The following is a 25,917-nucleotide window of genomic DNA, read 5'->3' on the forward strand; positions in this document are numbered from 1 at the left end:
AGGTTGTCAAATGGCCTGGGTGAGTAGAGCCAGCATGACCTTCCAGAGGAAGGCAGAAATTCCAGTTATGGAAATTAAGGTAGCTTACTCTTAGGTCAAAAGTTAACCAGAACTTGAACAAAAGCCAGGCCTGACTAGCTGGAAAAGGAAGAACTCATGACTCACTGAAAATTACAGACCCAAATTGGATATGGTTTCATATTTAATTTCTTTGGAAACGCAAGTAATCATCTTGGATTATTTACCTACTGAGAATAGGCCAAATGGCTAAAAAACAAAGGTCACTTTTATTGATCACTTATTATGTGTCTGTGGCTATACTTGATGCTTTTTGCATATTATGTTATTTAATCCTCACAACCACTCATCCTACAACATGGTTAGCATTATCCCTATTTTACAGAAGAGAAAAATAAGAATCAGAGAGGTTAAGTATCTTGACTGAGATCACATAGTTAGTGGCAAAGCTGTGATTCCAACCCAAAACTCTGTCTCCAAATCCCAAATGGTATACCTGAAAATATCTGGTCATCTTCGATACAGTTACAGTTCCAGCATCAGCATCTTCTCTACTACTAGACACTTACTGCCTCCTTATTCTGTAGATGATGCTAACCTGGATTATGTTCCTCAGCTAAACGCTATTATGACTAGATCACAAAACTATAAATACAGTTGTGTGTTGCTGAATGACAGGGATATGTCATTAGGAGATTTCACTGTTGTGCAAACATCATAGTGTGTACTCACGCAAACCTAGATGGCCGATCCTACTACACACCTAGGTTATATGTACAGCTCATTGTTCCTATGCTGCAAAGCTGTACAGCATGTGACTGTACTGAATACTGTAGGTAACTGCAACACAATGGTATTTGCGCATCCACACATATCTAAACATAGAAAACACACAGTAAAAATGTGCCACAGATTGAGTCTCCATTATCCAAATGCTTGGGACCAAAACTGTTCAGGATTTCTGACTTTTTTTGGATTTGGAAATATCTGCATTACACTTACCAGTTCAGCATCATCCCAAACCTGAATCCAAAAATGTTCCAGTGAGCACTTTCTTTCAGAGTCATGTCTTTGCTCAAAAGTTTTGCATTTTGAGCATTTCAGATTTCAGATTAGGGATACTCAACCTGCATTTTAATTTTCTAGGACCACTGTATATATGCTGTCCACTGTTGACTGAAACGTTATATGGAGCATGATTAGTGCAAAAGAGAGGGAGTTTAGGGTAATGGTTAAGAGAATGGTCTCCGAATCCTGACTGGCTGGGTTTAAATATTGGCTCTACCCCTTGCCAGTTGTGTGACCTTAGGCAAGTTATTTAATTTCTACAGACCTCACTTTTCTCATCTGTAAAATGGGACTAATAATAACGCCTATCTCATAGAGTTGCTGGGAGGGTTAAATGTGTTCACACATGGAAAGTAGTCAGAAAAATGCCTATTACAGAACAAGTACTCTGAAAGTGTTAGCTATAGTTATAATTAGTACAATTTATTCTCTCAAATAGGTAAATTTCAATATATACAAATCATAAAACACTTATAAATGTAGCTAAGGACACAACTTTCCACACAACCTGATATTCCTCTATCTCTTTCTTCGTTTATATCCCATGTCTAGATGTCTTGAGCCTAATTTCGCATCAGGGAAGGCAGACACTCAGGAAGCCAGACCGCTGGTCACATCTGGAAATGACACAACTACAAGCTCCTTGGTGCAGCCATTATACAACTGGGTTTTCAAGAAAATAATATCAGAAAGGCTCCCCACAGGCCCAAATGTCTTCCCCACCCTCACCCTACAAACCACAGGAGAAGAAAGGAGAACGTCGACATGCCTCTTGGAGCGTTAGCTGCTTTCTCACAGCTAGTTATGGGAAGGAAAAACAGAAAGGCTGTTATATTCATGGCTGTGTAGAAAGCCAAGAATCAAACCTTGGACCAAGAGCAAGAGCTGGGAGCTGAATGGCACGGCCAGTTGAAACAGTGAAAACCAGGCCACCCATGGCTATCCTCGGCCAAGCTCGTCCCTAGGAAGCTCAGGGTGAAGTGACAGGCTGGCTCTTCAGCCAGAAATAAAAATAAGGATATCAGCTGGATGGGCAATTCTATTGGTTCCCATCAAGTCACCATATCTCATTTTCTGGTCACTTAAAGTGAAGCTTCTGAGGGCGAGTAGAAGATATAAACCAACAGAGACTAGCATATCTACATTCTCCTTTCTTGGGCTCTAATTAACATTGTTTCTGCTTTTCATCTAGAATCTCAGTCCCTTGTGCTAACTGCTACTGAGTTATTCTAGTCAAAGTATATTAACGAAGGGGTGAGAACTACTAGCATCATGAAATTTTGGGATTATTTTACTCATCTTCTTCCTGTCCCCCTTTCTCAGACATAACAAGAACCAGGTAGGATTGGTGGATGACTTAACCGTTTCTGAGAAACTCCAGATGCCTCTCTTTTACCGCTCAACATTTTTCTGCTCCCTTTGTGATTTGTAAGGCGGCTCACCCTGATCTAAAGGGCTTTAGGGTTCTACTTTTCCAGCCTGCTCAGCCACTCTCCACCCACCATCCTCTGGTTGTGGAAGTTGTTCATTCCACAAATATCTACTGAGCATCTTCTGTGTGACAGGCACGCTTCTATTCCAAAACATTCCAGAAAGTCAACAAATACCCTGTCCTCATGGGCCTTAAGTTCCAGTAGAGAAGACAAAAAATACGCAGAAAAACACCAATGAATACAAAGTTGGATGATAAGTATCATGAAGAAAACATAAGGTGGGTTGAGGGACTAGAAATTGAGATGGTTGCTCTTTTAGGCAGAAATCTTGCACCTGCTTGCCCACCATGCTCCCTCCCCTTTTCCCTTTCTTCCTGTAATACCCCTCACCCACTGAAACAGGAATAGCCTGGGCCAGTCATGGTATCACTTGCCCCTGATCACAGTGACTGCTTCAGGAATAAGGTCCACACAGGGTCAGGGTATATTACTAGGAATTTTACACCTGCGGCCAGGGGAAAGAATTCCCTTGCTTTTCTGGGCAAGGAGCTAGAAGCAAGTAGTCCTGGGGATGATATTGGCCACGCTCCCTGTTATAAGGGAATGTTTGCCTGTAGGAAGAAAGAATGAGTTTAAGGAGAGATAAGAGATGAGAGAAAGATCCTAAAATCTCTAGGGTCACCCTAGTTCCCATGGGTGTCCCTTCAATCTTAATATTCTTGTAGTAAATCCTTTTTGTTCAGCTGAAGTGCCACTTCCTTTGGAAGGACTTTTCCGACATATCCAGTCTCAGTGAAAGGCCACTGTCACTATGACTTCAGAGTTCCTTTTTAAAAAAATACAGCAATAGCAACAATCTATGAATACATGCCAGACTTTATGCCAAGGGCTCTACCTGGGTCACCTTTACTACAGAACTTAACAAGTTACACCCTATTGTATCATTTTTACGCACATTTCACCCAGTAGAAAAATGAATATAAAAATTTGTGGATAATCTCCTTTGTGAAAGAAAAGAATTTATTCAGCCTGCATATGTGCAGAAGAGAATACAGTTGTCCCTCAATATCTGCTCTCCTAATAAAAATGCCTACAGTTTTTAGCTGAAATAAAGTCTACTTTTCCCAAGTCTTTGCTTGCAGCTAGGTATGGGTGCATGACCAAGTTCAAGTCTGTAAGATGTAAGTATGTGTGTAGTGTGTAATTTCCCAGAGGTGTGTTTAAATGGAGAGCATGGAATCTTCTCCCCGCCACTCCTCCTTTCTCTTGGCTGAATGTGGATGCGATGGCTAAAGCCTGAAGAGGCATCTTGGATCAGCAGGGGAAGAGCCATGGGTTGAGAATGTTGGTACAAAAAGACAAAGAAGCTTGGGCCTTCTGTTGGTGAAAAGACATGGATCCCCACATCAGCCCTGGACTGCTCATGTCCACGTCTCGTTTAAGTGAATTAGAAATAAAATTGTTCTCTTATTTTATCTGTTATTTTGAGGCTTTTGCGTTTCCCAGCTGAACCCGATCCTAACTGACAAAATGAGATTATATATATTACCTATAAAACTAGTACTTCCAGGTGCTTGGATAGATCAGTGAAGTTCAAATCATTTTCTCTCTAGATGGAGATATGGCAGTATCATGGCTGGCCATTTTTGCTAAGAGTCATGTATCCCGGGATACTACTTACTCCATCATGTCCTGTGATGTTATCTACATTCAACATAAATGGTAACAGCTGTTAACAACAGGTCATTTTACAGCAGTTGAAGCAACTAACTGTAGAAAGAGAAGCTAGGAGAGCTGAAGAAACCAATAGCTTCTCAGATTCTACAGGAGCTGGACTAGTAGTAAGAAATGTTAATCATGAGAATAAATCAGATTCCAACAGAATCCAGCAGGGGAACTGTGAGACAAAGCTTGATGACCCATCTATTATTATTCAAGTCCAAATTTAACATAAAAACAATAAACATTTAGACTTCTCAAATCCAGACTGGATATTAGATGAGAAATTAAAGGACAAATAAGAGGTGAGACTGAGAAGCAATGAGTTGTGCTTCATTGTGTATGTGTGTTTATTTTATTTTTAAAGGAATTCAGCTTAAAATACTTTGTGTATGTGCGTTATGACCAATATGAAAGCTTTGTCCATTTATAAATACATGAGCCATACTGGCCTTAGCCAAATGTGAAGAACTATCAGGACCATTAGCTTTAATTTAAGGAAAGGAAAATAAATGTTTAGAAAATTGGAACCAATTCTTGCTTTCAGTATTAAAAGAAAAATTGCAAGGAACTGAATGTTTCTAGTTCACTTATTTTGCATGCTAGAGAAATGAGGACAAGTAAGGCCTCAATTATTTGTCCTCTAATGTGGACTTTATCCAAAATGCCTGGAGGGGCCGGGTGTGGTGGCTCACACTTGTAATCTCAGCACTTTGGGAGGCCGAGGTGGGTGGATCACCTGAGGTCAGGAGTTCAAGACCAGCCTGACCAACATGGTGAAACCCTGTCTCCACAAAAAATACAAAAATTAGCCAGGCTTAGTGGGAGATGCCTGTAATCCCAGCTACTTGGGAGGCTGAGGCAGGAGAATCTTGAACCTGGGAGGCGGATGTTGCAGTGAGCTGAGATTGCGCCACTGCACTCCGGGCTGGGTGACAGCAAGACTCCATCTCAAAAAAATAAAAAAATAGAAAAAGTGCATGGCAGTCGATTATAAATAAGCCTTATCTGCTCACTAAGGCGGGTTGGGAGGGCCTCTCTTGGGTAATACTATGTACTAGCCATTTGTATGAGTTACATATATTGGTGGACTTTCACATGAAACCCTCAGGCAAGTACACATGAAACATCCAACTGTTTCCTTGACAAATCCCTACCTTAGGTCAGTCTTTTCTATACTCAAAGAAACAAATGAAGCTTTTAACAATGTATGAAATGTTTTCCAAATTCCTATGTCATTCAAAAACAGTGACCATAACATGCACATGCTAGAGGAGAATGCATTTAAAGTATCCCGGCTTGTCCAGAGTGTATGCCAAGGTAAGAGCTTGGCTCTTGTTAACTTCACCCACACCAAGGCCCCAATGGGTAAGCAAAATGTCCTTTAGGACGAAAGTGCAGAGCGAGTCTTCATTTTTGCATAATACTGCATTGTTTAATTCAAGCATTATTTCCCCAAGAAAACAAGCACTGAGCTTCTTGGCATACAAAGGCATATACTGACAGACTGAATTTGCTCTTTTGGAATTAAAAAGTTGGAAGGAGCTCAGAACTCCTGTTCTGTGAAGGGTATGAAAGCACAGGTAGGTGTGAGATGTGTGAGGCAAAGACGTTATTGGTAAGACAAGTGATCATTTTCCTGAGTGCCTATCTTTGGCCCATACCATTCCACAACCCAGTACTCCAGTAATCTTAAAAACAAGTAAATGTGTAGCTTTCCCACCTTGTCTACCGCTCAGGGATAAAGAAGAAAAGCCAAGTTACCTTTCGCATCTGAGTCAACAATCCTTCAAACTCCTTCAGGTTCAGTGTCGTTCCGCTGTAGGATGTGCAGCTATTCGCTGCTTTTCCCAGCCAGTAAATGGTAACTAATACCTGTGGAACAAAACGCACAAGAGCAGATTTTTCCCTCAAGAATGACGTTGAAACTAAGGAGTCAATAATGCACCACTAACAGGAAGGCAGGAAGGAAAGAGCTGATTTACACTGATTTTAAAAAACCACCACCCATGAGGTATTCATTAAATGTAAAATCACTTTAATAAGAACCCAATGCCATGTCAGTCAACACAAACATGGTTCAGTAGTTAAAACGACTCCAATGTTAGGAAAAGTTAGGTTGTAAGGAAATGATCTCTAAGTCAGCAAGAAGGAAAAATAAATCCACCAACATTATTTTTATGTAGTGAAAGTTTCACAATTAGGCAGCAAAATTTTTCAAAAATGCTTTGGAATCTTTATCCAGAGAAGCAATGAAAGAGACTGTCAATTCCTTTTGAGAAAGGTGCTTTTGAAGGCCCATAATTTCTACTTGTGGGCACAGAGGTTCTGCTAAGGTCAATGGCAAAAAAAAAAAAAATCCCAAACAAGTGATAAAGGTTAATTAGTGTTTCCAAGCACAGGATCAATACAATATATCTAATTAAAGTAGAAAGAAAGCAGTGTCATGAAGAATGTGATCTGCAGATACCTAGCTCTGGGGGTATAGTTAGATTCCCATTAATCTGAGATGGGAAATTTTGAGCCTTGACAAGGCTTGCTACCAATTAAACCACCTTGGATATTTAAGAATGTCTATGAGTATTCAATGGTCTGAAGCTACAGTCCCAAGTTAATTTTGTTTTGTATTTCCGAAGAAACTGTCCACAAAAGTAAATCCTCCTCATGTTCACTTCCCATGAAACCCAGCAGAGTCAGCTGAAGATGAGCTCCTTCACACTGAATTACAGGGAACTGAGGCCCATGTAGAAGCTAAGAGGAGTATTTTCTTTTCACATTCTGTCTTATTGCTTCAGCCAGGATGGGAAGTACTTATTGTGCCTCCTTCTACTTGGTAGGCCAGAAAATGCTTTGGACAACATGATATAGTTACATGAATTCAGCTGGGGACAGACCCAAAATATGGTTATACGCATTGATGCTAAGAGGTGATTCCGTTTTCTACCTCTGTGGGAAAATTTTACTTCATGAGCCCCTCAAAACTTCCGGAACATCTTTTTGAACTGATTGCTTACAAATAAATTTCCAGAGATTCAAATGTCAGGACATTAACTAGGACCATAAAATAACTAATGAGTGCTGAGAGTATGAGGCTATCTTAAAAGGTATAATGGGGGAATGGAAAAAAGATTTGTTGTGTTTTAGGTTAAAAGTTTTCTGATTTGTTTAAAATTTTATGATGAAAATGGCATATACCTCTAGTTTTACAGAGGAGGAAAAAGATGTCAATCAAATATGATAGCACCTGGGGAGATTTTTTTTAAAAGAGATTTCAGCCAATTTTAAAATTTTAGAGGCAGAATGTAACTTCTTTCATTCCTCAATCTAAACTGAAAATAAAACAGCACTAACATACTTGCCTTTTGAAAATAAGATCTACAAAAAGTTCATTTTGGCAAGTACTAATAAAAATGCAAAAGATTAAAAGGAGGACAAAATACACAGAGTATAGACTCATGGCAGTCAACACTATTCATATTATGCAGATCTTACCCTACAACAATTTGCCAAACTGCTTAATTTAATAATCCTATCTGTGCCTACAAATGGAAAGGGGCTAATGTTAGTATTGAGCCTGATCGTTTTGTGTTTAAGAAACTGAATCATAAACAAAGCATAAACAGAGCACAAGCTTTCACTTGTTTATTTCTGGATTGAGCACTTATCTAAATAAAGAGAACCACCACCACCCCAGCCCAACACATACACAATTTACTATTTTTATTTCTATCATGGTCATTAATTATTCTATGAAATACACATATACTTCTTTCTAAGGACTTTTTCTGGCAAGGCATATGAGAAGCATTGAATTTAGCTAAATTTTACACTTGAACCATCAAAGATACAAGTTTGGAAGTTAAAACACTTACATTTTTCAGCTTCCTACTATAATCAAGGCTCCTAGTCAAGGAAAGGGAAAAGAAAATATTGTCAGAATAGCAGATTCTAAATTGTGATCTTTCCTTAAATGCCACTAAGATGTACTCGAAGCTAACATATATAATGAGATCAGAAGAATGTATTATTTTTTAAGGTTTAAGTTTTGTGATTTCGGGCACTGAATAAAATTACTTAGAAAACAAAATGTAGAAGGACAAAGTGGGATTAAAGTTCCACAGTATAGTATAAAAAGATGATGCTTGACTGGGCACGGTGGCTCACACCTGTAATCCCAGCACTTTGGGAGGCCGAAGTGGGCAGATCATAAGGTCAGGAGATCGAGACCATCCTGGCTAACACAGTGAAACCCCAACTCTACTAAAAATACAAAAAAAAAAAAAAAAAAAAAAAAAAAAAAAAACCTAGCCAGGCATGGTGGCACACGCCTGTAGTCCCAGCTACTTGGGAGGCTGAGGCAGGAGAATGGTGTGAATCTGGGAGGCGGAGCTTGTGGTGAGGAGAGATCGCACCACTGCACTCCTGCCTGGGCGACAGAGCGAGACTCCATCTCAGAAAAAAAAAAAAAAAAAAAAGATGATGCTTTATAAAGTCTGGAAATAGAAAAAGTCCAATTAGAACTAGGACTGTTCATAGTTGTATTCTCAAAGATTAACCATTGAAGATTCTGCCTTGATCATAGACCACCGTCAAACTGAAATCCGACTGCACGTCCAAAATCTTAATGCAAGTATTTTTAACACAGGTCTGAAACCTTACTTAATTAGACAGACCTGAAAATATGTGTACAAGAAGCAATCCTATCCAAATATTTGTTCTTTTCTGCTCTGGATATAAATTAGCATTGGGAATAAGCCATAAGCAGGAAAATATGCTTGTTATGTTCAAATATACACACATGCATGCTCAAATATGCACCCATGTTTACTCTCTAACTATAAACAGAAAAGCTACTTCGAAATATTCATACAATGAAACATAAGAGTTCCTGCAAAATTATTTCAAAGTTTTTTTTTAACACGTCAACAAATAAACAGTAGAAAAAACAAACTGCACTTCTTTTTTCCACAGTAACTTCAGTGAGGGGGAAAGGAGTATAAGTCTATCACATAAACCAGTCAAGAATTCCTTAAAGTATTTAGACCCTGATTACTTCACTGCAGCATATATTGACCTAAAGTACATATTAATGAATAAATGGACCATTTTAAGTCCTTTGAAATTTGAAGAAATAGAAAGCAAGTAGTATACCATGGAAATAAACCATCAACAAGGACTTAGATTGAAAGCATTAGTCCAGTTTGGATTTGATTTAAAAAATGTTTTCATGTTTCTGTTTTTAACAGGGGAAAAAAGTGGGATGACCTTACCTGCTTGGATATCTGGTAGGGTTTTTTGTTGTTTTATGTTTTTGTTTTTGTTTTTTGAGACTGAGCCTCGCTCTGTCACCAGGCTGGAGTATAGTAGTGCGATCTCGGCTCACTGCAACCTACACCTCCCGGGTTCAAGCGATTCTCCTGCCTCAGCCTCCCAAATAGTTGGGACTACAGGCACGCACCACCATGCCCAGCTAATTTTTGTATTTTTAGTAGAAATGGGGTTTCACCATGTTGGCCAGGATGGTCTCCATCTCCTGACCTTGTGATCTGCCCGCCCTGGCCTCCCAATCTGCTAGGGTTTTTTTAATTTAAGAAAGAAACCAGATTTTTAAAAATCTATAAAAGATTTGAAACTTTTATGGAAAAGAAATTAAGAATAGGGAACATAGAGCTTTTTCTGCACTGATGATAAAAGTTCATTGAGACTGTAACCCAGTGCTAAAAACTGTGCTTGGTACATTGTTGAATGACTCCCACCTATTATGTGGAAATATTTCCAAATTTTGACAGAGATACTCGGGAGCAATCCAGAGCCTGTGTATGTTTTCATCCAGTTGCTTTGATTCTCTGGAATGATACTTGCTGTGTGCCTGTCTAGATTATACTTTCATTTCCCATCAAGGTTGTCTGGCATCCATTACAGGTAGAGTTCACTAAATTACACACGCAGTAATCACTTGCAGGCTTTTCCTTTTTTTTTTTTTTTTCTTGGTCTACTCAAGTTACCAAAAAAAAAAAAAAACCACACAAGAAAAACTGCCTCTCATGAAAGCTAAACGAAAGAGTATTTTCTAAAACACAACTTCCAGAAAACCATCCAAAGTTCCTCTGTGGGATCTATCCCTATACCTTACTGCTTCCACTAGTAATTGGTGGCAATGGGGTGCTCCTCTCTGTGTCTACAGATGTGCTGCTCAACTCTCAGAGGGACAACAGAGAAATATAGCAGTTCTACTTTAACTACCTTAGTTTACAAAATCTGCATATGTTACAAGCATTCCCTGCACAGTGCCAAATTAAACCAGCATCACTTATCAAAAATACATGAAATTCAATAGTTTATTCCATACTCTATTCCTTACCAAAACTATAAACAACTTTCTAAGTACTGTAAGTGAATTTATAGAATCATTTTAATCTAAAATTCTTTATGTTCTTTGAAATACTCATACAGTAAAATGTTTTTTCTCTATAATGATTCTGAGCTCAACATCCTACCCCGCTTGTGGACTGCCACGCCCACCACACACGTCCTTACACATTATCCTTCAACCGCACCAGTTACTTTTCTTTCTTTTAAACATGAAGCTTGTCGTTCTTCCTCTTCCCCAGCCTTTGTACCTGCTCTTTCTCTGTCCTGAATGCCCTACAGATCTTCCCACAGCCTGTTCTTCCTTCCCATGTGTGTCTCAGCACCCAGTTATTGCTCAGTTGAAATGCCAGCACTTCAGAGAAGCCACCCTCAGCCACCTCTGGACTGGCCACTGTCTTTTGCTTATTACTCCATTTTATTTTCTTCTCAGCACTTATCACTTCCTGCAATGATCTTCTTTGTTTACTTCTTTGCTTCTCGTTTCTTGACACTGGACTGTAAGTTCCACATGAGCAGAAGACCTTGGCTATCTGAGTTCATTCTATTTCTCCAGTGATGAAAAGTATCTAACACATAGAAGTTGCTCAGCAAACATTTGTTGAATGGATGAATGAAAAATGCCAGGGTCATGGGGGAATGTGATGGCAAAGTATTGCCTAAAGAAAATAAGAGTAGTCAAGTGAAGGAGACATTAAAAAGAAAATGAGGAGAAGACATACAAAAGGAGAGACAGATGGAAAGAAAGACAGGATTAAAAAGGGAGAGAATGCAGAAGGAAGAAAAGGAGACAGAAAAAAAAGAAGGAAAAATGGACAGGAAAACAAAAAGATGGTACAGTAACTAAGAAGGGACTGTATCCACGTATCATTTGCCTAAGTGACATTTTCCCCTTTAGGTTTCTTTCCACACCTTGATTTAAAGTTTCTTTCTTTACAAGTCGGTTGTTCCATCTTCCCATATCTGCACTGAGCAAGCTTTACCTAGAATCATACCAGATGGAATATTCTGTCCAGTTTCCATTTTGAGACGAATACATGGGGCCTGCTGAAGAAGGGAGCTTAACCAGGGCTTCAGATCTAGTGAGCAGCAGACCTAGGGCTAGATCCTCATTTTCCTGATGCCTAGTTTTTTGTAGATAAGCAATAGAGGTGATACGAGTTCTGAATTTTTAAAACCAATCAGGCTCAGAATTCTGGTTTAGTAACATATTGATTTAAAGTGGCTCTAAAAAAAAAAAATGAATGCAGCAGCAGACACTTTCAAAGTGACCTTTCCTTCACCCTCCAAGCAATGTGTGTGTGACTAATTATTACCTACGAAGCTGCACAGTTACTAAAGTTTCTGGTCACTTGCCACCCGGGTGAAACTATGAATGGGAGATGAGGCAGAACCTAAAACAATTTCCTAAAGTGAACAATGGTTTATAGAGGATAGATTTAAGTACAATAATAAATGGGGCATGTGATGACCAAGATGAGGTTTAGTGTGGTTTCCATATTCAAATATCCTAAATTTTACTCTGTTATTTTTTCGCTTAGCTAAAATTTTTCCCAGAGAAGTTTTAAAGAATGGCACATTGACAACAGAAAAGTAATTTTAGATAATAGATCACCACTGATTCCCCCATATTCCCAGTCATGAATCATAAAATCCAATATAAAATCCAAATTTTATTTTATCCAGTAGTCACTTTTTTCCTATTTTTCCTCATCCTTTTTAAAAAATAAAAAAAATCTAGCAAATAGTATAAAATCAAATAGTATAAAAATCAAGCAAATAGTATAAAACCAAATCGCATAAAAATCAAGCAAATAGTATAAATCGAATAGTATAAAAATCAAGCAAATAGTATAAAATCAAGCAAATAGTATAAAATTAACAGCTCTGAATTTTGGCTTCTCTCCCTTTTCTGTTCTTTCATGATAAAATGACTCCAAAAACAATCAAAAGAAGAAAAGTTACTAATTCACAGACCCTATCTATGAAACTATGTTTATTATTCAGGCATATCCATATCAAACATTGTTTGGCTAAAGTGGAAAATGTTTTACATGAAATCAGCAGGATCTAAAGAACTTCTAAACTATAGGAAAGTTATCTCTGCCATCTCATACCCTGGTCACAAGCTATTTCTGTACACGAAGTACACTGCTGTCTCTTTTATTGTGACACTCTGCTCTAAGACTTATTTGGCCCAAACAGGGCTCATTAAGTAGATATAGTCAAAGTGCCAATGATCCATCTTCAAAGAACTTGATCACCGACACATATGAGAAGACAGTTACAATTGTAAATGAAGAAGTGAGTTCTCCAAAATCTAATGCCTTCCTTGCATAGCAGAGTTCAGATCTGTTTACCTTCCAAGAGCCTATTCAAATGCTCAATTGGTGCCAATAAAAGTTTCTGTCTAACACACTGATTCTGTGCCTATTTGTTTCTTGCCTCTCTGTTAAGCTTTATTTAACATTTTTCTCCTTCTCTTCAAAATTCAAACTCTATATGCAAGATTTTTGCATTCAAAAAAATTATGATTGGAATGAAAGCTATGCACAGAGGGAAAGCCAACGTGAGTTGTTTCGAAAGTTGATTTTTACCTTCACATTTTTATTTTATTAAGCATAACCAATTCTCTGTCTCTTAGAACTTACAACATCATCACAAATTGCAAATCAAACTAAAAAGGAGTCTCCCTTAAATATAAATCATGCTTTACTTACTTGACTGTTACTCTGTTGGATGTATCCTGGAGGTCACTCGGGTCAAAAAGTTGAGATTCTTTAAGGCCAAGCTCTTTACAACCTCTCAAGAATAAGATAATATTGTCCTAGAAGGAAAAAAAGAAATCCAAGTCTATATTATCTTAGATTATCTTTATGAACCAGCCCCTCCCAAGTTGCTGTAGGGATACTGGTCACTAAGGCAGCTATGGTCAGGTCTAAATCATAGCTTGCATAACAAATCATACTTTGTTAGGAAATGCCAGATAAACAGACACTTCAAACCTCCAAACCCACAGCCATGCCAGATTCATTTTTCCCTTTAGCTTGACACATTTGTATAAAACTACAAGTAAAATGCCATTAAAAGGAAAACTTAGGCCAGGTGCAGTGGCTCACGCCTGTAATCCCAGCACTTTGGGAGGCTGAGGCGGGCGGATCCATGAGGTCAGGAGATCGAGACCAACCTGGCTAACATGGTGAAACCCCGTCTCTACCAAACATACAAAAATTAGTCAGGCGTGGTGGCAGGGCCTGTAGTCCCAGCTACTCGGGAGGCTGAGACAGGAGAATGGCATGAACCCGGGAGGAAGAGCTTGCAGTGAGCCGAGATCGCGCCACTGCACTCCAGCCTGGGCAACAGAGCAAGACTCCGTCTCAAAACAAAAACAAAAACAAACAAACAACAACAACAAAAAAAAAAACAAGAAAAGGAAAACTTAACATTGTTAGGGGGAACTGTACTCAAAAACAGGTATTCCTTATTGCTTCTTTGTCCATGTCTTGTTGTATATACATCTTTATGGGTTTTGACTAGTAATACCTTTATGGGTGTTGACTAGTAATACCTCTGTGGATTATAAACTGGGTTAAATGCAAGAAAAAAAAAACTAGACTTAATTGAAATGAGAAAAAAAGGACAGGGAAAGCTTTTAAAATACTAATGCAAAAGACTGTCAAAAGAAAGTGAAATTTTCTCTAGCAGATACAAATTTACTCTGAATTGGCAGGCACCATTGACAATTAAGGAGGGGTCAGTCTCTATCTATTTTAAGTCATTAAGTACAAACAAATGGTTCTGAAAGGGACTGCAAATTGTGGGTCATCCTTTTGGAACTCCAGGATATTAGTCAAGAGGTTTATCAGTTACAAGTCTCTAACTGTCCTCTTCCTAAAAGACTTTTGAAGGTGGTAACTGACCCTGTCGGTTAGTGAAAACTACAGGGTAGGGAATGTTGGCTCCAGAAGCCAGACTGATGTGAATCCATCTGAATGCTGTGAGAAAGATGCTACAAAAATCTGAAATGATGGTGATTACAGAATCATATATTCACCCACGTGCAATTCAACTGAGTGAACAGAAAAGATATTTCCCAGTTACCCAGTTTGTAGTCTGGATTCTAAGATAACCCCCAAGAATCCTGCCCGCAATGTACACACCTCTTCTTGAGTGCAAGTGAAGTCTGTGAATATGATGGGCTATCACTCTGTGATATATCACTAGCAAGTTGACTTGGAGTTAATCAAAAGAAAGATTATCTGATTGGGTCTGACCTAATCAGGGAATCTCTTAGAAGAAGGTGAGGTCAGAATTCATGCTGGCCATGAATTCTACAGCTGCAAGGGGATGAATTATATTAATAACCACATGAGCTTGGAAGAAGCTTGGAAGATGTTCAGATAGGATCTCAGCCCGCACTAATACTTTGATTTCAGTCCTGTGGGACCCTGAGCTAAAAACCCAGTTACACCATATCCAGACTTCTGACATTCAGAAAATTAGAGATAACCAAAGGGTGTTTAAACACATTAGGTTTATGCAGTAATAAAAAATTAATACATCCAGGTTCAAAATAACAACAGCAATAAGTTGCTAACCTTTCCATCGCCCTTATTATTCACCATGCATTATTCCAAGAACTTTACATATATTCACGCATTTAATTCGTGTACAACTTTATGAACAATTTTGACAGATGAGTGATCTAAGGCACAGAACAATTTATCAAACTGTCCAAGATCACACAGCCCCCAAAGGATGGAGGTGCAAAACAACATGTCTTATGTGAAGAATTCAAGCATAAAAATCTGAGGCCAGTACCAAAGGAAGATGAGGCTATGCAGGTAGAGGCTGATCATACAGGCCTCGAAGGCCATGGAAGGCAAGTTGCAGAATGTCACAGGGGGCTGTATCTGAGAAGTGAAAGCCTAGATCTATGGTGGAAGGAGATTGTTGCAGGTGGGGTTGGTGGGAGGTAGATGGTGTGAAGAAAGTATTCAAAGGAACAAGATGGGAGACAGGGAGACCAATGAGGAGTTACTACAACCTTATTTTCTCCCAACGAGGGTGCCTTCATCCCAGGATGTTTTCCTCAGTCTTTTTCAGCAGGCAAGAGATGCCATCGTTCACAAGAACTCTCAGAGGCTGACAGTGAGCTAGCTGCTCAGATCAAGTCTGAAGTCACCTATACCCTCACCAGTGTCTCCTTCAGTCACTTTCCACATTTTTAAATTATCAAATGTAAGAGTTCCCTCCCATCCCCTGAGTTTTACAGTTTTCCACTTTCTCTGCCGTATATGCTTCATTGATCGACCCTGTCCTAGGTAGAAAAGAAAAGGAAAGAAGGCAAGGAATGAAAAAAGTGGTGATACGGAGTCCTTTCTAACAGATCCAAATTTTCTAGTTGTGCATTGATCATCCTGTTACTTAATTTAAATACAACATCTTTCCTTTCAAAATACTTATTTTGTCCCAATATTTCAGTTACTTGAAATAAACTGTTTTCCACCTTTTTTTCTAGTTAACTGTGTTATCACAAGACATATCAATGTATTACTGATTTTAGCTATGCCAACCACGCCAGTCTTACTTGCTTCCACACTTGTCTTTACTCAGTACTCAGACTTCCAATTTGGGTCACATCATTTTCCAGAGACAGCAAAATCTTCTCCCTGGAATTTTGCTTTTCTTATTGCCAGTGGAATAAGTACATGTGGATGTTCACTTGGTATGCTTACATGTAAATGATTGGTTAGAAAAAGAAGAAGGAATAAAAGTCACCTACTTTGTTATTATTGGAATATTTATGAGCACATATGGAGATAAAAAGTTAGTACAATAAACTATTGCTAAAAAGTAGAAACATATTTTGTCAATATGAGAATCAAAAGTTTGCCAGTGAATTTCTTTTTCTTTCTTTCTTTCTTTCTTTTTTTTTGAGATGGAGTCCGACTGTGTCACCCAGGCTGGAGTGTAGTATGCAATCTCGGCTCACTTCAGCCTCCACCTCCTAGGTTCAAGTGATTCTCCTGCCTCAGCCTCCTGAGTAGCTGGGACCACAGGCATGAACCACCATGCCTGGCTAATTTCTGTATTTTTAGTAGAGATGAAGTTTCACCATGTTGGCTAGGCTGGTCTCGAGCTCAAGTGATCTGCCCTCCTTGGCCCTGCAAAGTGCTGGGATTATAGGCATGAGTCACCATGCGCAGTTGGTGAATTCTTTTTTAAAAGGCTTTAAAAAATTTACTCATTATTGTTAAGAAAATAGGTTAAAGATAGGTGAAGGCTTTAGATATCAGACCATTATGGTGAATATAATTCACCATATATATTCACCAATGGGGCACTTATTAATATAAACTAAACGTTTGTAGCTTACACTCTTTAAGCATTTGCCATCTATCTACCTGGTCTGTTCTGAGGATCTTTATGGATTATTTCGTTTATTTTCAAAACAGCCATACACAGCAGTCACTGTTATTGTCTCCATTTTCTAGAGGAGTAGTTGAGGCACAGAGAGGTTATACACCATACCAGTCACCCTGCTACTAAATCCAACTTCCAATTAACTCCACACAGTGGGGGGGGGGGCGGGGGGACGTTTCCCCAGATGTTAAAAATCTAAGTCTGAAAAGTGCCAATTCTTTTTCCCACCTCTCCAAGTTTCCAGGTGCCTTATTCTGAATTCAGCCTTCCTGAAATTTCCATTTCAGTTTTTTTCTTCTTGTCTCTTCTCTTTCTCTATGATGTTCTTCTTCCCCCTTGCCGCCCACCAGCAAACAAACACACATAAATATGCACTCTCTTAACTTGCTTGGCTCTGTGACTCTCAAATTCTCCACTGACTCTAGCCTTGAACAATCTTGAGGATACCACATTCAAAAACATGTGCACCTCTCACGTACAATTCTACCATTCAGGAACAGTAAACAAACCCTTTAACTACCCAATGAGGCAACTCCAAACCAAAGAGTGACTAGTACAGAGCCAGGTGAGTCTTCACTTGAGAGTGCAAGTATCCACTGATTGGTCTTTAAGCTCTGAGTGCTTTCTGCCCAGAGGAAAGCAAAGGAAGTGTTGACACTCTCTGGGAATCATTTGACATCCCAATAAAGGACAAGACCTGTGACCAGCATATAGTCCCCTAAGAGGTGCATGACTGTGACCCCCACAGATTCTCAACAGGGTGCTCCTCCTATGTGCATTGCAGACGCACAGACCCGCCCTTGAACACCATGCTATGTTCAGCACGCAGCCTGCAAACACAAAAGCTTTGTGCTGCCAGCCAGCCCAAACAATTTGGGCTAGAAGATTTAAATAACTGCAGGTCTGTTTCCAGCTTCTTGCTACAACCTAATGATGCTGGAGGGGAGCCAGGCCCTAGGCAGAAGAAAAGCCAGAAGGAAGAGCCACCCAGCCAAGAGCTAGCAAGGGCAGCCACTGGAGCAAGCGAGAAGGGCTGTGCCTTCAATTACATAAAATGCATCCTGTGAATTCTCATCTGCCTTGCTGTTCACACTGAGATTTTTCCACATTTACAATTTCCAGCAAAGCCCACATCTTAGTGTGTTAACTTTGGAAGCCAAACACTAAAAGTGTCTCTATCCCAAGGGAAAAGAAGTACAAGACACTGCTTTACTATAATGGCTATATATTTAGCTCTTACTATCATGGAGCTAACAAACCCATACATCTTTGCAAGAAGTATTTAAAGGACTCTTCAAAAAAAGTCAATGTCACATAAAACAAAAATTGGCGATCAAAGCCATCATGACCAAATGCAATGCATGATCTTTGATTAGACCCCAGATCCCAGAGGAAAAACTAAGTGAGGGTGTAAAAGTCAAATTTAAATATGAACTGCACATTGGATGATATTGTTGAATGAATGTTAATTTTTTAGGTGTGATTATGATTTTGCATTTATATGAGAGACTGCCTTTATTTTTAAGCATCCATATGAATTATTTAGGGGTGAATTATCATAATGTCAGTAACATAATGTTCAAATGGTTCAAAAAAAAAGTATGCATGTGTATATATGTTCACACGTGTGGGGGAAGGGAGACAGAGAGAGAGGTTGTGACTATGTCTGCCTGTCTGTGAAGACAGAGATAAAGCAAATAGTAAAACAGTAACAAGCAGTGAATCTAGGTCAAGGGTCAGTCAACTTTTTCTATAAAGTGTCGGATAGTAAATCTTCTAGGCCTTGTGGGCCACATGGTGGTCTCTGTTAAAATAATTCACTGTTGTTGTAACCAGATCATATGTAAACAAACGTGTGTGTCTGTATTCTAACAAATTTTATTTACCAAGGTAGGCATTGGGTGGATTTGGCCCATAGGCCGTAGCTGGCTGACCCTGTATTCAGTTATTCACCATACCTTTCTTCGAATTTTTCTGTATGTTTGAGATTTTTCCCAAAAAAGTCTGTGAGAAAAGGTTCTTGGATTTCTAAAAGATAAATTCGACTAGGTAGGATTGTGACTTCATTAGTAAAAATCTATTCCACAAAATTCAAGGAAAAATGGTTGTCACCTCTGAGATGACCACCGCAAAGTCATGAGGTAAATCCTCAGGTGCTACTGATGGAAAGTCACCATTTCTGGCTAATTGGCAAGTAGTGCATGAGTCTCAATTCAACAGACAGACATAACATAAAATTCCTCAAAGAGTCTATTTTGTACTAGACTAATATTAATATATGGATTTATACCACTGTTTATGTAACTTCCATACATTAAACCCTCCTTGTTCATGGGCCAGTGGTTTCTCATTTCATTGATTTGTGGGCTTGCCCTGTGTATAAAAACATTCCCCAAGGGCTATGGTAAGACCTGAGCTTGCTACCTTCCCAGGGCCTCTTACTCTAAAGACATCCTTGCAACTCACTCCCTTTCCTTTCTCACTCCATAGGCAAGGTGAGGGAATAGCCCAGGATGGTCTCTACCCCAGAGTATAGCAAAGTTCCTGACATGTACCAAGTGCTCACTAAATATTTAAATAAACTCAATTCAATGTGCTATGTACTCTTCTAGGTATCTGTAACAATGAAAAAAGCAGAATTCCTTAGTCTTCACAATCCATCAAATAACTGGAATTGTTCAAGATACACATAAACAGAGTTATGACATCAAATTAGAAAACAGAAGCAGGAGAACAAATATATCAAGGAACAGGGCACAAATAGCTTTTCCAGTTAGAAGCTTTTCCAGTAAGAAGCCTTGTCTGCTTCTTAGCTACGTGTCCTTGGGCATAGTTCCTAACCTTTCTGATCCTCATATCCTCAGATACCTAACTCGTAAGGTGGGGGATGCTATCGACCTGTAGGGATGTCATAATTAAAGAAAACATGCATTAAGAACACAGCTCAGTGTCTGGCACCTTCTGGGCACTCACTGTATGGAAGTTTTTATTAAGACATTCTTGTTCACTCAGGCACCATGAAAGGACCATGGAAGATGCGATGATGAAAAACAGTTTATCCATCTATGAAAAACAGGCACACTGTGTAGGTATAGCACTTGCCAGTTACATAGGAGATGGCAAAGAAAAAAAAAAAGACAGTTGCTGCTATTGTTACTCAGTTGTTATTAACCACCAGCTTGGCAGTTTTATACAAACAGCCTCAAATTTAGGGGCAGGCTACATACCAAAAGTCATTAGTAAGGTAGCTGCTTATAAGCCATCATTTGTAATTATCCCACAGATATAAATCCTTGCATGGTGGTTCTAAGTTCAGACCAGAAAAGCCTACTTCATCCAAAGTACACATGAAGAAGAGTAGGAATTACATGATGGAACCTAAAAGCTGGGCAGAACACTTCAGTGGGAAAACATATTCAGAGATGCCAGGTGCACGTCTCCTCTGACAACAGTTGGATCAAGGATCCCAACAGCTACAGAAGGTTTCCTCAGCCCATGGCAGTGCTATCAGAGGGAGAAGGAGCAGGAGGAGGGGGCCTCATCCAGGCCCTTCTTCCTCTTTTCTTCTGAAGGCAAGCAAGAAGCTCCTTGCTACCTTTCTCTTTCTTCAGTTGTCATTTCCATCTGAAAAAAGGTTTCTCTCTTTCCTTTATCTCCTGCACAGAGCAAGCAGCTTTCTGGCTCTGGGACAGACACCCTGCATTTGGTAGTTCTCTATGGAAACCAGACAGGGAATGAGAAGCTCCCTTCTGTGCCCAACCTTCTTGGCTTTATTTCTTTTACCCCGTTAGGGAAAGATCAACATGATCATGGATTTGGGTTCACAGAAAATGAAGGGAGTGCTCATCTGGGTTTCAAAAGAATCCAGACACCTTTACTGCCAGATATTTAAAATGCAATATATGCATAAAGCATCCATATAATTCTCAGTTTCTATAAATGAAAAGACTAGGTGGAAAATATTAAAATGTAAACTAGAATTACCTCTTTTGAAGTTCTCATTTTTATATATTTTCTACAAGAAATATTTGTCCTAAAAATCTTAATAAGGCCCAGGTGCAGTGGGTCACACTTGTATTGCCAGTGCTTTGAGAGGCAGAAGCAGGAGGATCCCTTGAGGCCAGAAGTTCAAAACCAGCCTGGGCAATAGAGCAAGACTCTCTCTATAAAATGTTTTTTAAAAAATTAGCTGGGCATGCTGGAGCATGCCTGTAGTCCCAGCTGCTCAGGAGGCTGGGGTGGGAGGATCACCTGAGCCCAGGAGGTAGAGGCTGTAGTGAGCTATGATCGCACCACTGCACTTCAGCCTAGGTAACAAAGCAAGACCTTGTCAAGCAAGCAAGCAGGCAAGCAAGCAAGCAAGCAAGAGAATGAGAAAAGAAAGAATAAATTTTAATAAGGACTAGCATACCTCAGAAAGACTTTCAGATTTGCAAGTCTATCACAGAAGACCCAGATCTTGTTAGGAAATCCACAACCAACAATAATGTTACTTTTCTATTCTACCTATAAGACTTGTTTTTCTTTTAAACATGGTTTTGGTTAGGTTTTCTACATTTGAAGCAAACTCCCTTTAACAGAAATGCAATTAAGAAACTCAGAACTTAAGGAATACATCACCAAAATATCTCTAGGAACTTACCCCGTAATTAATAGAATTTGGGGATTTCCTGTACCTGCCGTGTGTTCACAGTTGCTGCCTCAGCCTGTATGGGTAACAGTCACACTCCAGTGACTGGCTGATGTCCAACAACAATCAGCACTTGCCAGCCTTTCAATGCATTTTTATTTGCCAGGAGCACTTAATGAGGATACCAGCTCTTCCACTGAGAGAAAAGAGCAACTCATTCTGCCTGGGGGAATTCTGGGGAGGTTTGACCCAGAAGGTGGCAGCTGGGTGGCTGCTTGAAGCAGAAGAAAACATTTTATGGATGGGAAATGAGCAGAAGCGCAGTGTATCACAGAAGAGAAAAGGGGAGGTGGGAGGGGAAGAGAACTATGAAAGGTGAGACAGAGGAGGGCTGTGAGTGTCCTGCTAAAGATCTGGGCTATTCTTTGGGCAGTGGGGAAGCCAGACAAGTTCATGAGAACAGGAGTCCTGGGATCCTAGCTTTCTTTTGGGAAAAGATGTCAGGTGCAGTGGGAGAGAGCCAATGAGTGGAGGAGAGGGTCCATTTAAGATCCCAGGCCTGGCGTGGCCTGGTAGTTTGTGCCTGCAATTTCAGCACTTTAGGAGGCAGGCAGATCGCTTGAGCCCAGAAGTTCGAGACCAGCCTGGGCAATGTGGCGAAACCTTATCTCTACAAAAATTTAAAAAATCAGATGGGACTGGTGGTGCACACCTGTAGTCCCAACTACTCAAGAGGCTGAGGTGGGAGGATGGCTTGAACCTGGGAGGCAGAAGTTGAAGTGAGCCGTGATTGGGCCACTACACTCCAGCCTGGGCAATAGAGCGAGACCCTGTCTCAAAACCAAAACAAAACAATTAATTAATTAATTAATTAACTAATTTTAAAAGATTTCAGGGAGAGCTAAACAAGAGGGGGCAGATATGAACACCTCTCTTTGGATTGGCCATTGAGCAGATGTGGGGATAGAGGACGAGGGGAAAGATGGGGTTTCAGGTAATGCCATGGTTTTTAGCCATTGAGATCGTCCTAAGGAACAGGAGCAAGAGGAGATCTGTGAGGAAGGGAAATAAATTGGGAGCACTCTATATTTAGAGAGCCACAGCTCATCAGGGACTTATATTTGGGTTTGGAGTAGAGAAGCAAGGCCCCTGCAGAATACGTAGGTTTGGGAATCACCAACCCAGGAACACAGGAGAAACCAAGGGAAAGCAGGATATTTCCTGGGAGAGGTCAGACATGGAACGAGCAAGGCTAACCCAGAGACATCATCCACATGTAAAGGACAGTTAGAGGAGGATGAGTTCATCATGCCTGAAGAGGAGCAAACACAAGGAGGAGGAGAACTAGGGGAGACAGTGCCAGGGAAGCCAGCCCAGAGCACTGTTTCAGGAAGCACTGTGTGTCTGGAGTCAAATGTCACACCACCACATTGAGGATCCCAGCTCTGCCCCTTCCTGGCTGAATAGCCTAACCCTTCTCTGTCCCAGGTTTCTCTTCTAAAAGCCTATGTCCTTATGAGTCCTATAGAACCTGTTACCCACAACATTTCTGATCACATCTCCAAGGCTCTCCCCTACCTACCACCCCCGATGCGGCTTCAACCAGGCACCTGCTCACGGGTCCTCAGACATGCCAGGTGAGCTCCTGCCAGGGCCTTTGCAGTGTTCTGTCGCTCTCTTTTAACCTAGATATCACCTAGAACAACAATAACTGGGGCATAAGAAGTAAATGCGCCTCCTCTTTGACCTTAGTCCCTATTCTTCTAGGATTCTCATTCTTTCTCTCCTATAACATCTGCTCTTTCATTTCCAGACTTTGCTCTTTTCTCTCAGTCCATTTCTCTCTCCCCTTGTTGCCTTATTTGCTTCGTGATCCAGTCTAGGCCACTGCCTAGAGCTTCAGCATCCCCACCTCTTTGTCATTCTATAAAAGAACAAGGACTAGGAGGAGGAAATAACACAGATGGAACAGTTAGCCTTGGACAATGAGCCTTGGCATCGAAACCAGCCATCTCTTGCCTCCACTGGAAGAAGGATCAGCTGTGTGTCTATATGGAGGGACATCAGCAGGGATAACACTCCCGGCCCCTCCCTCCTCCTTTCCTAAGTTGGTTTGGGAGAAGAAATGGGACATTCCTGCTCAGCCATTTGCATTTCGTGAGACAAGCTCTTGGTCTCTGCCATGTGGTAAGGGGCCTCTCTCTGGGGAGGCCTGTGGTTGCCCAGCTGTGCCAGAAATGGGTGGATACATTCATTTAATTCAAGATTGAGGATTGGCAAACCCACTTTGAAGCGCTAAACTCATGTTCTCCAATTTGTTCCATGAGAAGTCAAGATGATACTGTGATCTCTGTCTGATTCCCATGTTTATGTCTCAGCTGGAAGAGGAAGAGAGGAATATTATTTATCACCCTGAGTCTCTAATGCTTGACTCGCAGTGCTACTGGACATAATGCTGCCATGATTGGGCCTGGAACTGCCACAAATTTATGAGCTCCCACATCAGTAGGCTCCTGGATCCACTTGTTAATCCTTCCAGGCATTCTTGGTCAGCCCCCTCTTCCAATCTTGGAAGAAGTGTGAACAAGCCTCCTCTACTTCCCTCCACCTCTCTGCCATGCCTTCACCTTCTTCTCGCTCACAGATGTCATTAGCTCTCAAGAGTTAAATCCCCTTCACTTCACCCATCCCATATTCTATATCTAAAAATGATTTTTTTAAAAGAATATAAAGTTGGATATTTTACGGTATTTTGAAATAATCTGTTACTGTTTTTTCAACAATGGGAGCAAAGTGTGAGTCTGGGTTAGAATGATGATGAGTCAGCACTTAGGCTATGTTAACTTTAACTTTTAAAGCTTACTCAAAGCTATCAACGGCATACTTGCTGTTTGAAAGGTAGTATATTAAGTGTTTTGAGCAGGAAGGGGTCATGATAAGAGACTCTTATTTGCAAGTGAGAGAAATCCAGATGTAAATAGGCATATACTGGATTACAGAGTCCAGTATGACCCAGCAGGGCGCAGGGTGGGGATGCAGTTGACTCACTGAAACAGCTGGAAACCAAGGCCTCAGGTACTGGGGACCTGGACTTACTTCATCTCTTGTCTGCCCACTCTAAATGTTGGTTTATTGGCTCTTGCTGTTCATGAGTTTCTTCCAAATGAACCTCTAGTTCCCAAGTGTCATACATGAAGGCTGGCGCCCCCCCCAGAGGACTGACTCTCTTCTCACTTGCAGTTTGAAAAACATCCCAGGAAAAGACCCATATTGACCTGTCTAGGGTCAAGTTCCCTCCAACAGTAGCTAATGAAAGAGGATAGAAAAGACTGTGAATCCTTGGTCAGGGAGGAATAGAGAAGGAATAGTTTCCAAAAGAAGGAAAATGAGACTCCCTAGGGCAGACAAAACTATCAATACTGGCTGCACTCACAAAAGTGGATCAGATGTGGATTTTTCTTTCAGAGTTTTAGAGTAGAATGTGAATTACTACTATCATTTTTAGCATACAAACTCATCAAATTTGGTTTTGCTTTAAAGATATTCTTTTGGAACTATGCACTAAGCTGTAATGCTGCTTCCATTTGCTGAAGTTAACAGTCCTGATGTCGAAGAGGACCAACTACAAAATGAAGTGAGCATACATTACTTAATTAACTCTGCTTGGAAGAGCTTTGGAAGCACAATTCCTTGCCAGCATAGCATATATTAGTTATTTTTTCCTCATAGGACAGTTAGGGAAATAGAGTGCCCAATCCCAAAGACTCTGTTGGCTCTTGCACCCTGCTTTTATCTCTATCTGGATTCCAGACTCATGACCATCCAAACAGCAGCTGTATCGCCTCTCAAGGACTTGACATTCAAGCTCACTTGAGGGGCAATACCACAGTGCAGCCTATCAGGAAAACTGTCTGGATTCCAAGGAATCTATCCCTCCAAAAAATTACTGAACTATTCCCCAGGCTACTTAAACTAACCTTAAAACCCAACATATGCATTAGTATATTATATGGCCAGATTGTTTTCCAACATAATTCACTAGTTGCATTTTGGGAATTGAATGAAAAATATCTTCACTTATTTTAGAATAAAACTGCTTTAACTATCTATCATATGCCATTAAACAGTTCCCATATATTTGACATGTAAAATATGACTTGAGAGCAGTGATAAACTGTGGTCTGTGGATTGCTATGGGTTTGGTACTGGTCCATGATGAAATAACTGCAGAATTGAAAATAAGCATTTAGGCCA

At 40.2% G+C, this 25,917-nt stretch overlaps 1 protein-coding gene across 16 annotated transcripts in view; it reads right to left on the reverse strand.

Moving 5' to 3' along the window:
* LIMCH1 (LIM and calponin homology domains 1) overlaps positions 1-25,917 on the reverse strand; it is a 342,754-nt gene that overhangs the window by 88,123 nt on the left and 228,714 nt on the right. For all 16 annotated transcript variants that reach the window (XM_008017546.3, XM_038008594.2, XM_008017545.3 and 13 more), the window contains 3 exons: positions 13,328-13,434; positions 8,111-8,141; positions 6,003-6,113 (listed from right to left, as the gene is read on the reverse strand). In XM_008017546.3, coding sequence (XP_008015737.3) covers positions 6,003-6,113; positions 8,111-8,141; positions 13,328-13,434 — 249 coding nt within the window. The remainder of the gene's footprint in view (positions 1-6,002; positions 6,114-8,110; positions 8,142-13,327; positions 13,435-25,917) is intronic.

This window comes from Chlorocebus sabaeus, chromosome 27 (assembly GCF_047675955.1).
Source record: "Chlorocebus sabaeus isolate Y175 chromosome 27, mChlSab1.0.hap1, whole genome shotgun sequence".
Lineage (NCBI taxonomy): Eukaryota > Metazoa > Chordata > Mammalia > Primates > Cercopithecidae > Chlorocebus > Chlorocebus sabaeus.